At 40.8% G+C, this 14,704-nt stretch overlaps 1 protein-coding gene across 1 annotated transcript in view; it reads left to right on the forward strand.

Moving 5' to 3' along the window:
- FLT1 (fms related receptor tyrosine kinase 1) overlaps positions 1–14,704 on the forward strand; it is a 107,882-nt gene that overhangs the window by 53,862 nt on the left and 39,316 nt on the right. Inside the window, exons 12-13 of the mRNA XM_002192895.7 lie at positions 6,397–6,505; positions 13,752–14,042. Of these exons, the coding sequence (XP_002192931.6) occupies positions 6,397–6,505; positions 13,752–14,042 (400 nt within the window). The remainder of the gene's footprint in view (positions 1–6,396; positions 6,506–13,751; positions 14,043–14,704) is intronic.

Here is a 14,704-nt window from a genome sequence, read left to right on the forward strand (position 1 = left end):
ATTGGTGGTACCCTGCTAAATAAACAGTGTCTACCCCACTTCCACATCCCAACACAGCAAGAGTGGTAAAAACAGTCTCAGAGCTCAATGGAAACAACAAAGATGTAGGAGACAAAGAGGTAGGAAATCAATGAAGAAACTCAGAAAGTTTCACATTTGAGTTAGCATGAAAGGAGAAATGCGTGTGGTCACAGGATGAGATTATTGTAAGCAAGGAAAGAGATGAACAAGGAATGATCAACAGGTTTCTTTAGCAGTGAGGGAGCTGTTTTCACTTTCCTAAAGACATTGCGCCAGTTCCACATGTTTCCTGTATGTGCAACATTTAAGTGCTTCTAGCTTGGCGCTTTGCTGTGGTAGGTTGTTTGTTTGTCTGTGGTTATCAAGGTAGTTACAAGTATATTTTAAAGTTAGAAAAAACTCAAGCCCTGTGCCTGTGCAGTTAAAGTAGTGCAGGAAGCCTGCACTACATTATTCTTTGGTGACAGAGAAACCGTGGCAGCAGTGTTTTAGTAACATTTCCGCTAAAACCTCTCTAAGCAGACATTGAGAAACTTGAGTGGTACAATGGAAGAATTTGGTAACATAAGCCATAATACTTAATCATAAGACAGCTCTTGAAGTGATTTGATTCCCCCACCCAATGTTTTGATTCTTATTTTGTTGGACATCTCAGCGACTTCCTACAAGGTTGCGCTATTCTTAGGCCTGTTGTGTAAACAGGCCACAGACACTCTCCTGTCATTCAGCTAACTAACGCCCCTCCCTTCTCAGTATTCCCCATTAAAGCTGACTGCTGGCTCTAACTGAGGGCTAACACTGATTATTATTCTTTGCATGGTCAGTGTTCATTAGAACGTCAGTCAGTGAAGGACCTGCAATAATAAGGTTCAAAGAGCTGGTGCGTTCATTGTGCCTTTGCATACAGCTGGCAGTGGTGCATGCATTCAGTGCGTTCTGTCTCGTGTGTGCAGGCACCACACACTGGCTTATCAACAGCTTTGAAGGCACTTGGTACTTCTGCTATGGGGGTACAAGGTACTTCTCTGTAGGAGAAGTCAACAAGGATCCTGAGTGTGCAGCATAGAAAACCACTAAGAAGTCAAGTTCAGATGAGGGAAAGCAGAAAGTGTGGGCCAAGAAGAAAGGATTATAAATCCAAGGGAAGGCACAGTAGATAGGAGGGCAGTTGAGTACAAGGAAAAGTTGGAGAGAATGAGACAAAACCCTCTTGGTTTTGGGAACTAACCTACTGAGAACCTGAAATGGAACAGAACGTCCCTGACTGCCTCATGCCTCTGCTGCTAGCATATGTTGCAGTACCACTGACCAATAGCAGGTACCAAGAGAGCTGGGTCTATGTCACAGGGTATGCCTCCAGATATGGTGTATAAAGTGTAGTAATGCATGAAATTGGAGCTCACCATGCATATGTGTGTGTGGGGGTAAAAGTATATATATATATATATATATATATATATATATATATATATATATATATATATATATATATATATGTAGTATGTATGGTTTCGTTTTCCACTGCATGAATACCTAACTGACACAGGCTTTTAGTGGTTCCAGCATTTGTGAATGACAAAGCCACTTGACTTCATGGAAAATGGAAACTAATGGCCCTGTAACATGGTTCTGGAAGACAAAATTTAGACTCACCCATGTGTATCTCTGGCTTGGCTGGCAAAGATGGGTCAGACTGACAAGTGGTAGTATTAAACAGTGTAACCCTCCAAAGTGGAGTGCTTAATAGTCAGAAGAATCAATCCTTCCTGGACATGACTGATAAGTCTAATCATGCAAAATAAAAGGGTTCCATCTCTCCTGCATCTTCTATGCCAAGCCCTAAAAAACAACCTCTTTTCCGAGTTCCCACATTACTGATGCGATGGAGAAGCATGTGCTGTGGTCTGTTCTCAGTCCTAACACAAGCCAGCTGTCTGACCAGTACATCTGTGCAGATTGGCCATCTGGAAGCCAAAGAGGAAGAGAAAGCTGTTTAGCTCACTACAGCATCATCTTGATCTCTCTCCTCTACCCAACAGCTGGTTTACATTAAATGCGTGAGATCTCATGAGCTTTGAGTTGTCAATAAGTCTTGGTTGAAACTGGACAATGGATTCAAAAGTTACTGAGTATGTGGAGGAGGAGAGGATACTGGCAGACAGATGGGCAGGCTAGCAGACAGATGAACATAAGGACAGTAAGATCTTCCTCAGAACCCCGGCTAAAGATAGCCATAGGAGCCCCACTTGCCTCTTTTCAGCACATTGTAACTTCTCCTGGAGCCTTCTGGAGTGCTACTAGAATTGGTGTCAACACTTTCAAGTGAATCTTTGGGAGGTACCAGCAGAGCCAAGCCCTTGGTGGGATTAAAACCAGCAGCACTTGGGGCTTGCTGCTGCTGCTGAGCTGAGGGACAGCACGGGATGCAGAGGGAAAACACAGCTCTGCTTGGTATACAGGAGCAATTCATAGAGATTTTTCTGTCTGACCCCAGGGGGAAAGTGGGTGCTCTCCTGTGTGTATTCATGTCCTCCTGTTGACGGTATTTTTCTGTTTCTCCCATGGTGGTCCTTAAGATGAAATATGTTGACCAGATGCTTTGCACTGATGCTCCTTGCCAACATGTGAGGCATGCAAATTGTATTGGCACAAGCAGACCAATCCAGCAGTGCATTACCAATATTTAGAAATGGACCTTCCTAAATGACATTCCATTATACAAAGATAAATCCAAGAGCGTAAAGAGAGCATATTTTCATTTATTTTTTTTTTTTTAAACCAATAGTTCTTCTTAAAAGCATAACTAGAAGAGAATCAGCAATAACTGACAGACTTGCACTAACCTGCTCTATGTTGAAAGGGCAGTATTTTGCCTCTTAAATACATGGGCTGTCTCAAGAAGTCAAGGCAGCAATCTCTGAGCAGAGCAAGTTCATGTCAGTGTCTTAAGAGGCCTTCTGGAAGTCACATAAGAGCCAGGTTGCCAAACATTTTCTGAAAACTTATTTTCCTTCTCTGCCATCAGCTGGGGCACTGGGAATCCTCTATCTCAGCTACTTTGAGAAGAGAGAAATTTGAGCAGAACCTCCAGGAGAAAGACCAGCCCACCATGGTTCCAACAGCTGCTTTGCATGCTCTTTGCCTCCCTAGTCTTTTCCTCATCAGTTTCCACCACAAACAAATCTGTTCATTCCTCTTCCATCTCTTAGGATTTCTCCCTTATGCCTCTTTTATTTGCCCAGCAAAGCAGCAGCAGTATGGGACTTACTTCCCCAGGCCCTGGCTTTGAGATGAGCCTGTAACCTGGTGCTTCAGCAGAGATGATGGGAGTAAAAAAAAAAGGCACAAAGGGCCAAAACTTTGGTGGTAAATGGGATTTGTGGAGAGATGATGCTGAAGATATTGAGCCTGCCAGAGGGATTTGCCCGTTCCATCTGATCATGCCAACTCACTTTAGACTTTCTGTCTATAATGTGGTTGCCAATCCAGGGACTGAAACTCCCTGTTGTGATGCCAGATGATACAAGATTGTGAAAACTTTTGCTTCTTTTGCAGTAATAGCTGTACAGAGGGACCATGCTGCACAAACTGATCTCAAACAGCCATAGTTTCTCCATAAAACAATATGCCAGGCTTCGTTTTGTACACACTGCTTCTCTGGTGGGTTTTGGCTGGCATCCACAATGAAAAACACAGACTGCACCACTGGAGGGCTCACAAACTATTTAAAGAGATGTTATCTTATCCTTGTGACTAATTCATAAGCTAAAAGATTTATACAGAGACGGGTTGTCTCTAAAATAGTCTGTTCTGTTGCAAAGTTAGTCTTGCTTCCTCTTAGACACTGTGACTTTCTCTGCCTTAGTAGAGTAAACACACCAGCATGTGCTCTCTAGAATTAAGGCCTCCTGTGTTCACAGCATTAATTCCCTTGCCTTCCAAAGATCCATTGCTTGCATGGGGGTTGCCTGTTGGAAGGGATCCTTGGCCCATACTAAAGAAGTGTTTGGAACAGTGTAAATTGGTCAAAACCAAAACACTGCTGGGGGGAAAACTGCAGTTTAAATAACTGGCTTTCAGTACCAATGAATGTTCTCTCAGGCAATTTAATACAGAAGAAAAGGCATCATCTGTAAGTCACTGCAGTCATACTCCTTTAGCTTAGCTCTATGCACCATCCTCAGTGTGACAAAAGTAATAACAACATCACAGTGGGCTGAGGCAGTAAAACTCAAGATAGTATGCACAATTTTCCATTAAAAAGTAATACCTAATGATATAAGGACAAAATGCAGTCTGATACCTCCAAAAACCTTTCAAACCTTTGGAGTAGTTGTGGGAGGAATAGTCAGCACATGTTTTTCAGGCTCAGAAATGCTTTGCCTCTGTGTATAGTAAAGACAGATGTCGTGGAGTCACAGAGCAAGAGCTTCGTTCTCCTTCACTGTGCATGTTAGGTCACAGTTGCTTCCTGGACAAAGTTGCTGTGAGGTAATACCAACTAGCAGAAAAAAGGCTATTTTGGTGGAAAGTCTGGCATAGCAAAGGCAGTTTTTAACCACCCACATCAGCCTTCTATGGTAGACATTGTGGGACTCCTTCTGGTCTGAGTTAGTGTTGAAAAAACTATTCACGAATGCAGGAATCCTGGTGCTGTGCTCTGTGTCCACACTTTAAAAAATTTTGTTTAGAACCTGGAATAAATTCAAAGAGAAAGCAAAATATGGACGGGGCTGCGCCCACCCTTTATAATTAGAAATTTGTAGAGGTCAGCCTACTGAATTTAGAAAAACAGGATGATTTTTTTCATAAGGGCTGTAATTATCTATCCAGTATTACTGATCCTCTTTCATCTCACAGAAGATCCAGAAGGTAATTTATAAAAATTATAGCTAGAAATATTTTGTAGTGTGTTAGCAAACAGGTAGTTGACCACTGAGACAATTTACCAGGGTAGAGGTGCTGTTAGCATTACTTTTGGTGAATTTACCATAGTGAAGTCTTCTAAAACAAATAAGTCAAAACCAAATTATTTGCCTCAACGGTGTTTGCTTGAGTAGTAGGAAAAGTAATAGGCTCTTTCTACTAAAGAGTGATTTTGGGAAACCAGAAGAGCTATGTCATTTAGAGGCTCAACAGGAGTTTGGGGATAGCTTTCTCCCAGCAAGAGACTAAAGCAGCGCAAATGTTTAGTCAGTGTTTATGTAAAAATGTAGATAACTGGTCCTTATTTATTACTACCTCTCCCTCTTGTGCTTGTCTCTGAACTCCAGCAATTAGGTAGCTTAAAAGAATGTATTAATTGCACAGAACTTATTTTTTTGGTTTTTAGAGAAGCCAAATAATTCTCAACAGTGGAATTCTGAAGTCCCACAATTTCTGTTCATCACTGTCCCAGCTCTGCCCGTAACTCCAGCCAAACCATGTTTTACAGAACAAGTAAAATGGCAACAGGAAGACAGAAAATTTAGTTATCAAATTGTAACTGGGAGCACATTACACTGATGAAGTCCATGTCTATGCCTCATGTCTCCATAAAAGAGTGACATGTCATTTGTTTCTGCATATCTTTCCCCTTCTGCCTAGTGCCCAAACCATTAGACCATGGCTTTCCACCACCCTAAAAGTATAACTCTTATTATTACAGTGGTTTTTGTGTTTCTAAGGGCACATTAGGTGGTTTTGGTCCCTGGCCTTTCAAGGTCTTATCTTTCAAGTCATATAACTCTGAGAAAATATTTAGTGAGCTGGACTTCTTAAGATGGTGATAGAATATAACATAAATAAAACTGACATATTATTATTTAATAATAGAAACATTAGAGTCCAAGAACAGAAAATAGTACAAAAGAGGATGAGTAAACAACTCTTTTGACACTGTTCTGTCTCACCTGACATGTATGTGGGAAAACGAAAGAAATCAAATTATTTTAGTGCTGAATTGAGCTCCTTTTTTCCCCTCAGGATTATCCAAATGCCTGAGGCATGCCTCACCTATTCCCTTTGCAATCTGGCTCTCCTACAGGCTGCTTATCTCCTGGTGTAAAGCACATTGTGTCGTGCTTCATGTCTTGTAGTTTACCATTACATCACCAGCGAGAGACAAATCAGTCTGAAAGACATGTTCAAAGATTTTTGGTCATGACGGCTTTGATGATATAAGGGTCACCCAAGGAGCTTGTTTCCTGTTATTCTTCTATCCTTTGCAAAACTGTTTATAGTGACATCTCCTTTAAATAGCCCCCGAGGTGCCCATCACTGAACAAATGGAAAGAGTGAATCATGGGATGGTCAATGATGACTTAGGAAAAAGAGAAGGCAAGTTTAACTGAGTTCTTGTGCCAAGGAGAACTAAACCTCTTCTCTCTTTTGCAGACTGCTAGCACTCTTGTTGTAGCTGAAGCCAAATCCTCAGGAATCTACAGCTGTGTGGCATCCAATAAAGTGGGAAAATCTGAAAGAAATGTCAGTTTTATTGTAACAGGTAAGATCTACTCCTCTATAGAGTCAAACATGTTTCCTGATCTTGGAATTATAACTGTTAGATTGTTGTGGCTTTTTAATATACCACTGTTTCAGAATTGCTGTAATGTATGCACTTGTAAGCTCATACTATGCTTTTGGGTGATGCTGGTAGGTTTCACAGCAGCTGGTCTGGATTTCTAGGGATGCCAAATTGGTGAATGATTCATCCCTCTCTCAAGCAACAAGCATGACAGAAATTACTCACAAATACAGCAATGAGTTGTGTTCCCCATTTTGATTCATCTCTGCAGTAATTTCATGCATGAAATTTTAGTGTATTTTCACCACCAGTAAGCCAGTTTCATGTGTGACATTGACAACATCTGGAGCCTCATTCTGTTGCCCACCAGGATATCTCACAACACAGTGCCTAGAACAGTGCCAGTGTCTGCAGGCAGCATGGTGCTAGAGATGTCTGGAGTACCTCTCACAGATCTCAGTGACAATGGCAAATTATGGGTGGAAAAGTGTCAGGATACAGACTACAGAGTTTTGTTTCCTCTTCTGAGAAAGACAGCCCGGAATGTCATTTGCACCATGGCACTGAGAATTCCTATCTTGTTGTCTTCATGTATGAGTGTGCTTTTTGTTATTTTTGCATTATGAGACATGTTTGGAGTTTTCACAAACAAATGACTTAATGTTTTACTACAGGAATTACTGAAAAAAGCCCACAGTGTGGCTTTGGGAATAACTACTGCATTATTCAGCAACATAAAGTCTGCACATGCAATTACAAAGGATTTGGGTTTTGTCAAAAGTTTTGTTTTGTTTATAAAGCAGTAGTTTTATAAACTTAGGCTGTTGGCAATTTTTTAGAGTAGATCATTAAAGAAACATAATTCATTCAAAAATATGAGAAAAAGCAAAAAAGCTAAAATATTTAGATGCTTTAATCCCCAAATCATAATCTCTGGGGTTTATATGTTGTCATTCTCTTGCTTATAATTCTGATGAATAATTTTAGAGAAATTAAGTCTATTTCTATTCTGAGAGATATCAAAAGAGAATAGACACACACTCACTAGATTTGGTAAAAAAAAATTAAAAAAGGAAAAGCTACTTTAAAAAATGTTCCCCCTCCCAAACTCTGTATTTTTAAAGTATTCTGACTAGCTGGATCATAGAATACCAAGTTGGAAGGGGCCTCAAGGAACATCTGGTCCAACCTGTCTTGGGAAAAGCACAGCATCTTGTCCAGATGGATCTTAAAAGGGTCCAGTATTGGGGAATCCACCACTTCCCTGGGGAGATCATTCCAATGACTGATAGTTCACATAGTGAAAAATTTCTTCTGTTGCCCAATTAGAATCTCCCCAGGAGTAACTTGTATCCATTACCCCTCATATTTTCCATGTGTCTCCCTGTAAAATAGGAGTCTCCAGCTTCTTTGTAGCCACTCTCTAAATACAGGAACATGTTGATAAAATCTCCCCATAGTCTTTCCTCAAGGCTGAACAAACCCAGTTCTCTCAGCCTCTCCTCATACGGCAGACTTTCCAGTCCTTTGGTCATCTTTGTGGCACCTCTCTGGACCCTTTCCAGACTTTGCACATCTGTTCTGTATAGAGGGGACCCAAACTGAATGCAGTATTCTGGAAATGGTCTGACAAGTTCTGAGTAGAGTGTAATGACTTCTTTATCTCTGCTGGTGATGCCCTTGCTGTTACAACCCAGCAGCCTGTTGAAATTTTACTTACCACAGCAACACCCTTTCCATTCATGCTGAGCTTGTTGTCTACCACAGGTCCCTTTCCACAAAGCTGGTCCCCAGCTGAGTAGATCTATTGACCCAGATGAACTGATTTTGTGCTTCCAGGAGAGTGCCCTTTCCTCTAACTGGTAGAAGAAAAGTTAGCTTGGGTACCAATACCTTTCACTGGCACCTCCAGGATTTTGTAGTTTTCCTTGAATCTGCCCAGATTCCATCTGGCTTCCATCCAGCTTGCAGTATCACTCCTGCCCACACAGAAGAGTAGCAATGAGTAGTAGTCAGTGCTCTTGACAAGTTGTGGCACTGTCTCACCAACATTTCAGGCCTTAGCTGCCAGAAGGCAGCATAACTCCCTGTCATACCAGCAGATGGGCACTACTGCAAGCACTCGTCATTTCTTTTTTAGGTATCCACTGTTGTGCTTCTCGTACAGTTTCACCTGGCAGACTTTGTTTGTGGGTGTCAACAGCTGTTAAAGCTCCATGTCATAACACACTTTCACATTTAGAAAGTGCCACTTATCTATAAATACAGAAAATTGGTAAGAAGCATGAGAAGTATAAACCCATAAGTGACGCATAGGCAGGTTGTTTGTTAAAGTACAGAAACAAGAAAGATGTCTCCATGTTCTATTAATGGAAGTGACAAGAACATTTGCCACCTTGAAGATGACTCTTGTCCCCACTCTCAGTTTTGCTTTCATCCCTATCCCTACATTGTGTGTGTTTGGACAGAAAGATGAACACCACATAGTTCTCCATAAATTAACGTGCCAGTGATAGTTTCATCTCTGTGTGGGTACTTCACATGAAACTTTGAGAAGTCACCGAGAATCATTCACTGAGAATGCTGCTCTTTCAATGTGCAAGATGCTGAATTTGGCCTTCTTTAACTCTTACTCCTCAGTTTTAAAAATATGACATGGAAGATCCTGAAACCAGTGAAGCTGTACTTTGATGGACTTCATTCACTGTATCCAAATCTCCCTTTCAAAGTTTTGAAGGTGGTTTCAAATATTTTAGTGCAGTGACAAGAATGATGTAGTTTTCCTATTTAAACCCAGCATTCTGAGACCTTAAACAAGGATGGAAGGAAATACTTCTCCTTGATACTAAAGCTGGCACGAGAACATGCCAAATGTTATTACTTCCCTTTAAAGAATCTTATAATCTTTATATTGTTCAGAAAGAGGAGTGTCAGCTTTATTATGTCTTGGAATTTCTTAACATCTTGACTGGTGGTAAACATTCTTTATAAGGTAGTGGAGTTGAAATGCATTTGTCCTATGAGTTCCTGGAGCTGAGCACTTCAGCTGTGTGACATGGAAAGTCCTGATCATCCTCTGACACTCACTTGCATTGATTGAAAGCAATGTAAACAATATTGCTGTTTGGTCCCTACAAAAATCTAGTTATGCTCACCATAATTCTCCTCCATCAGGCTGAGACCAAACTGCTGTGGCCTGTGTTTCACATCAAGAAACAAACATGTCCAGAATGCGCTGAAAAATGCACTGAGGGAGTAAAAACCTGAGAGCTTTACATGCTGATGGATGTGAACAGGACACTGAAAAGTATTTCCTTCTGATGAGTCCAAAACCAATACTTCAGGGTTTGTGTGACAGCTTAGGGCTAGTTTATCTTATGTTGTTGAGTCTGCTGGCGCCATTTGAAGTCAGCCTGAGCCACACAAAAGTATCTAAAAGTAAGAGAAGTGTCTAAGCAGGAGGGGATGATTCCTTGTAGGAAAAGGAACTGTTGCCCTCTGTAAAAGGGACACGCCAAAAATGACTCCAAAGAGCAGATGGAGACAAAGAATTTTCTGAACAGGGAGATCCCTTTCCTTGACGGCAATATCCCTCAGCCCTTGTCCTGGGGAAGAGAAAATGCACATGCTCCAGTGAAGTGGTGGCAGTGCTGTGAAAGGTCTCTTTTTTTGTAGGCTGAAAGAATTAGGAAGGTGGTGTAAGGCAGAACATGACCCAGCAGCCCTAGTTTGGAGTTGACAAGTTCCACTCCTTCAGGGAAAGGTGAACATAAAGAAAGTAGTGCCAGAGAGAACCTAGGAAGAACAAGCACTTTCATTAGTTAGTGTAAATATAATTTCTGAGCTTAAAGTGAAACCTGCCTACCTTTTCCTAGGAAGTTTGAGAGTGGTATACATGGTTTTATACACTGTGCCTGAGGGTGTATGACATGAAGCCATGGGCTTTGAGTAGCTTTCCTATGGCTTCTGTCAAATAAAGGGCATTTTTGGTGTGTTGTAACTGACTTAGTTCTAAAAGGAAATCATTGTTCACGACCCAAAAGTAGTTGTGAAATTTACATAAAAGCAATGTAGAAAGGTGATTTCTGAAAGCTCTCCTGCTCACTGGTGTGGAAGCAGTCTCTGTAACAACACCTTTATGCCAAATTTACTTGTATTAGCACCCTTTCCTCCAGGCTGCCCCTTTCCCTATATTTTGGGCTGTTTTGCTGGCACACAGCAGGCCTATGGGTGTGTTTGCAATTACAGAGGGTGAAACAGGAACAGCTCTGCCTTATCTCCCTGGTTTCCCAATGTCACTAAGCGCATTTTATTTTGAGATTCCTGATGGTGCTTGGCAAAGATAAACAAAATCTTCCATCAGGAAACCTGGGAGCTATTTCCACAGGAAGCTTCAAATCACTAAAGTAAATAAAACCCTTTTACATTATTCCCAGCCACGTTATTTAGCTATCCTGAGCCTGTAACAATTGGTGAGATAGGTGTCATATATTAGGAGGCTCGTAGCCTTTAAACAAATGATTCTTTTGGAATTCTGTGCATTTTGCTTCTGTTCCTACATTTATTCAGAAAATGGTCTTCACAGAAGGCACATTGAGGAAGAGCTTCAGATCTGACAACATAAAAGTAGTTGTAACTGTGTTATTCTGTTGGCATTCTAGCCTTTTAAGCTAAAAATAGTTCATTTGCCTCAGTCCCCAGGGATCTTTAGTTTCATCTTAAGAGTTTTGCTTGGCTCTTCTGCCAGTACTCAGTAGCTTTTACTGAGTACTGGCATCTTCAAAAGGAAAAATTACCACTATTTCTAGCCAACATCTGGCTTTCCCAACACACATCAGAACAATTTGAAATGTACTGTGAGTAAGATGCAGCATCTTATTTCTTCCAAGTACTTATCCATTATCAAAATGTTGGCCATCTGATTGTTTTTAAGTGTGTCTGAATTTAATGCTTTTTAACAAAATTGTATAGGATTCACATCATCTAACTTTAATCTTACAGTTAGGTACCTAAGCCTCAGCTGATCATGTAGGATCTCTTCATAATTAAGCATGAGGGACCAGGATCTCTGGAATTTGCCCCATCTTAAAGCAATGGTTTGCACTGCCCTCTGGAGAAGACTGTGTCACCCCATGGACTGTAAACTTTTGCCCACATACAGAACACAAAACATCTACATTCAAGTAGATGTCTACATTTTGGCAGCTGAGGCTAAATATGATGCATTCCATGTATGGAAGTGTTTCATCTTAATAGCACTTTCAGGCAATATGTTCTTAATTAAGATTAGAATCTGGCACCACACACTCTTACATATCAAACAGAATCCTGATGGTTGTCACTCATAGATGAGTACATAGAATTTGAAGTTTTTCTTATAGCTTTGTTTGCCAGAGAGAGAAAAGTGGTAACACAATGGAATGTAAGTGGAACGATTTAAACCCCAGGCTTTAATATTCAGTCTAATATTTTAGTGTCACTGCCTCCACTAGGTTGATCTTTGGACTACACACCTGAACTACAGCTGATGACAGGCACACACTTTGCTCCCACTGCAGGGGCACGATGAGTTCAACCAGCAGAAATCAGGCCTCTCCCTGGGAGGCATCTAATGTCAGGAGAAATTTCAATCCAGGACTAGCAGGAGCTCATTTACCCTCTATTTAGCTCAGGGCTAGTTGTGGAAAAGAGGATCTTAAGGGGAACAACTGATACCAGGCTTTCAATAGGCAGAGAGCAGTGAGCAGGTTATGCTCATGGTTCCCCTGGAAGATAAGTTAGGTCAGTTGGCAATGTGAGGATTTAGGGAGAAGCTTTCTGATGGACTGGTCAATCAATGAGAGAGGATAATGAAAAAATATGTGAGATATTCACTTGAGAGGTACTTTTTACACATTCCTGCTGAAGTGACATTAAACCTGAAGAAACACCAGTAAGAATGAACTGAATGGAAGTCAGCGTTGAGTTTTTCATGATCTGAGAAACAAGAAATGAAGGTATCATTCTCCCTTATGAAAGAAGAAGCCATTCTTAGGCTTTCAAGTCAGGTTTACGGCCAAGTGCCGTAGCAATTAGTAGTGAAAGAACAATTGAAAATGGCCACAGTCGATGTCACTTGACCAAGAAGAAGGAAATTACTTTATCAGAATATTGGCTACAAATAAATCAAGAGAGGTTGCATTCTAGGAGTAAAACTTGGAAGTGCTTTCTCTCAGGAACTTCTACTTTCACTGAGGTCAGTGGTGTAAGCGCTTTGCTGGAGGGATGAGCCCCAGGTGGAGGCAGCTGGGAGGCAGCTGACACCACCACAGCTCTGCACCACTCCCCAAGCGGAGGAAGTTGCAAGGGACATTACAAAAAACTGCAAACAGGATATATTCAAGTAGGGCTTTCTACATTGTTGGCTAAATGACCCCTGCCTGAACCATCTGCTATGAAGTGCAAACTTCACCCATGTCTACACTTCATAAATTTTTAGTGCAATAATCCTTGGTTTCTCTCAGGTGAAAATATTTTCAAGCTGTGATAATGCCAAGCCACCTATACAAAATACCTCCGTCCTAATGCTGTCCACACACAGCTGGCCACCCAGGGCAGAGGGTACTGCTTCTGCTTACCTCTTGGGTGGCTGATAGGTTTTTTAATGCAGGGAGGGTAAACACCTCTGCTCCAAGGCAAATCTCAGGCATGTGATCACAGATGTTGTAATTTGCCAGGACATGAAGCATCTTTAAGAAATAGACATAATTTATCTGAATACTTGTGTATCATAAGAAAACAGTATAACCAAGCAAGTGATGAAAATGCAGTATTTTTATACTGCCCTCTTGAGATTCCTTTTCTCTTATGCAGTTCACAAGCTGAAGCTGTGATCAGAATGTTTTTCCTTCTTCATAGTCCCACTATGTTGTCTTTAAATAATTCTGCTTTTGGTACCTTTCCCCAGTCTATCATAACTTGGCATAACATTTATACAAACTCATTACTTCCAAGAGCAACTTCAGTTTACACCAACTGATGTCTGAGGCCAAGTGTATCATAGCTCCAAGAAAAACTATAAGAATAGCTGGAGCTGAGTGTATGAAAGGAAAGATTATACACCTGAGAAGGAAGACAATGACACTGACTAGTTCAAAGGCTTCTTGATAAAGAGGGAAATATATGCTGTGTTAATTTTGGCTCATTAGTTTCATATAAACTAAAAAGTGTTCTTGATTTTTGACAGATGTACCAAGTGGATTCCATATTAGTTTGGAAAAAATGCCCATTGAAGGAGAGAATTTGGTATTGTCCTGTTCGGCCAACAAATTCCTGTACAAAGACATTGCTTGGATTTTGCCTAGGACAGTCAACAATCAAACGAAAGCGAAGAAGTCTCACAACAGGGACTACTCCATCACCCTCACTCTGACCATCAAAAACGTTTCCCTGGCACACTCAGGCACCTACGCCTGCCGAGCAAGGAACGTATACACGGGGAAAGAAGTGCTTCAAAAGAAAGACGTTACAATCAGAGGTGAGCACTGCAACAAAAAGGCTGTTTACTCTCGGATCCTCAAATATAAAAGCACAAGGAATGATTGTACAACACAAAGCAATGTAAAACATTAAAGGACTCATTAAACAGTAAGAGATGTCTCATATCATCTTGATTTTTGTATTACTGTTGCTACCTTTCAAGCCCTGAGGTGGTGCTCATTTCCCCATGGGTTGGAAATAGGAGGAATAGCAAACAAAATCCTAACGCGTGAGCTTCCAGTTGAGTTCAGACGGGTGTTTTCTGCTTTGAAAAGGCACGTGGAAGCTGGGGTTTGGAAGATCCCCCGTGCTACATTTTACATGCCGTTATTTTTTCTCTTGCTGTCTCCTACTGAGCAAAAAGGAAAACTTTGGATCAATCTTTTCTTCTGCTTTGATATCATCCTCATCAAAAGTGTCAAAGCTGAATAAACTGATTAACTTTAAAAACTGCTGTTTTCAGTCAACAATGGACATTTAATAAGCTAACTTGAATGTGCAGAATGAGCACAATTCAGTTTGAGATTGACTGGACTACATGTTTTTTTTTATTTTAATCTGATCTTGATGGACTTATAAATATTACCTGCTGAGCAAGTTCTAATACTTATTTATTTGAAATTATTTTCTACACTAAAGTACATTAATCTTAAGAAATTA

This window comes from Taeniopygia guttata, chromosome 1 (assembly GCF_048771995.1).
Source record: "Taeniopygia guttata chromosome 1, bTaeGut7.mat, whole genome shotgun sequence".
NCBI classification, from domain to species: Eukaryota; Metazoa; Chordata; class Aves; order Passeriformes; family Estrildidae; genus Taeniopygia; species Taeniopygia guttata.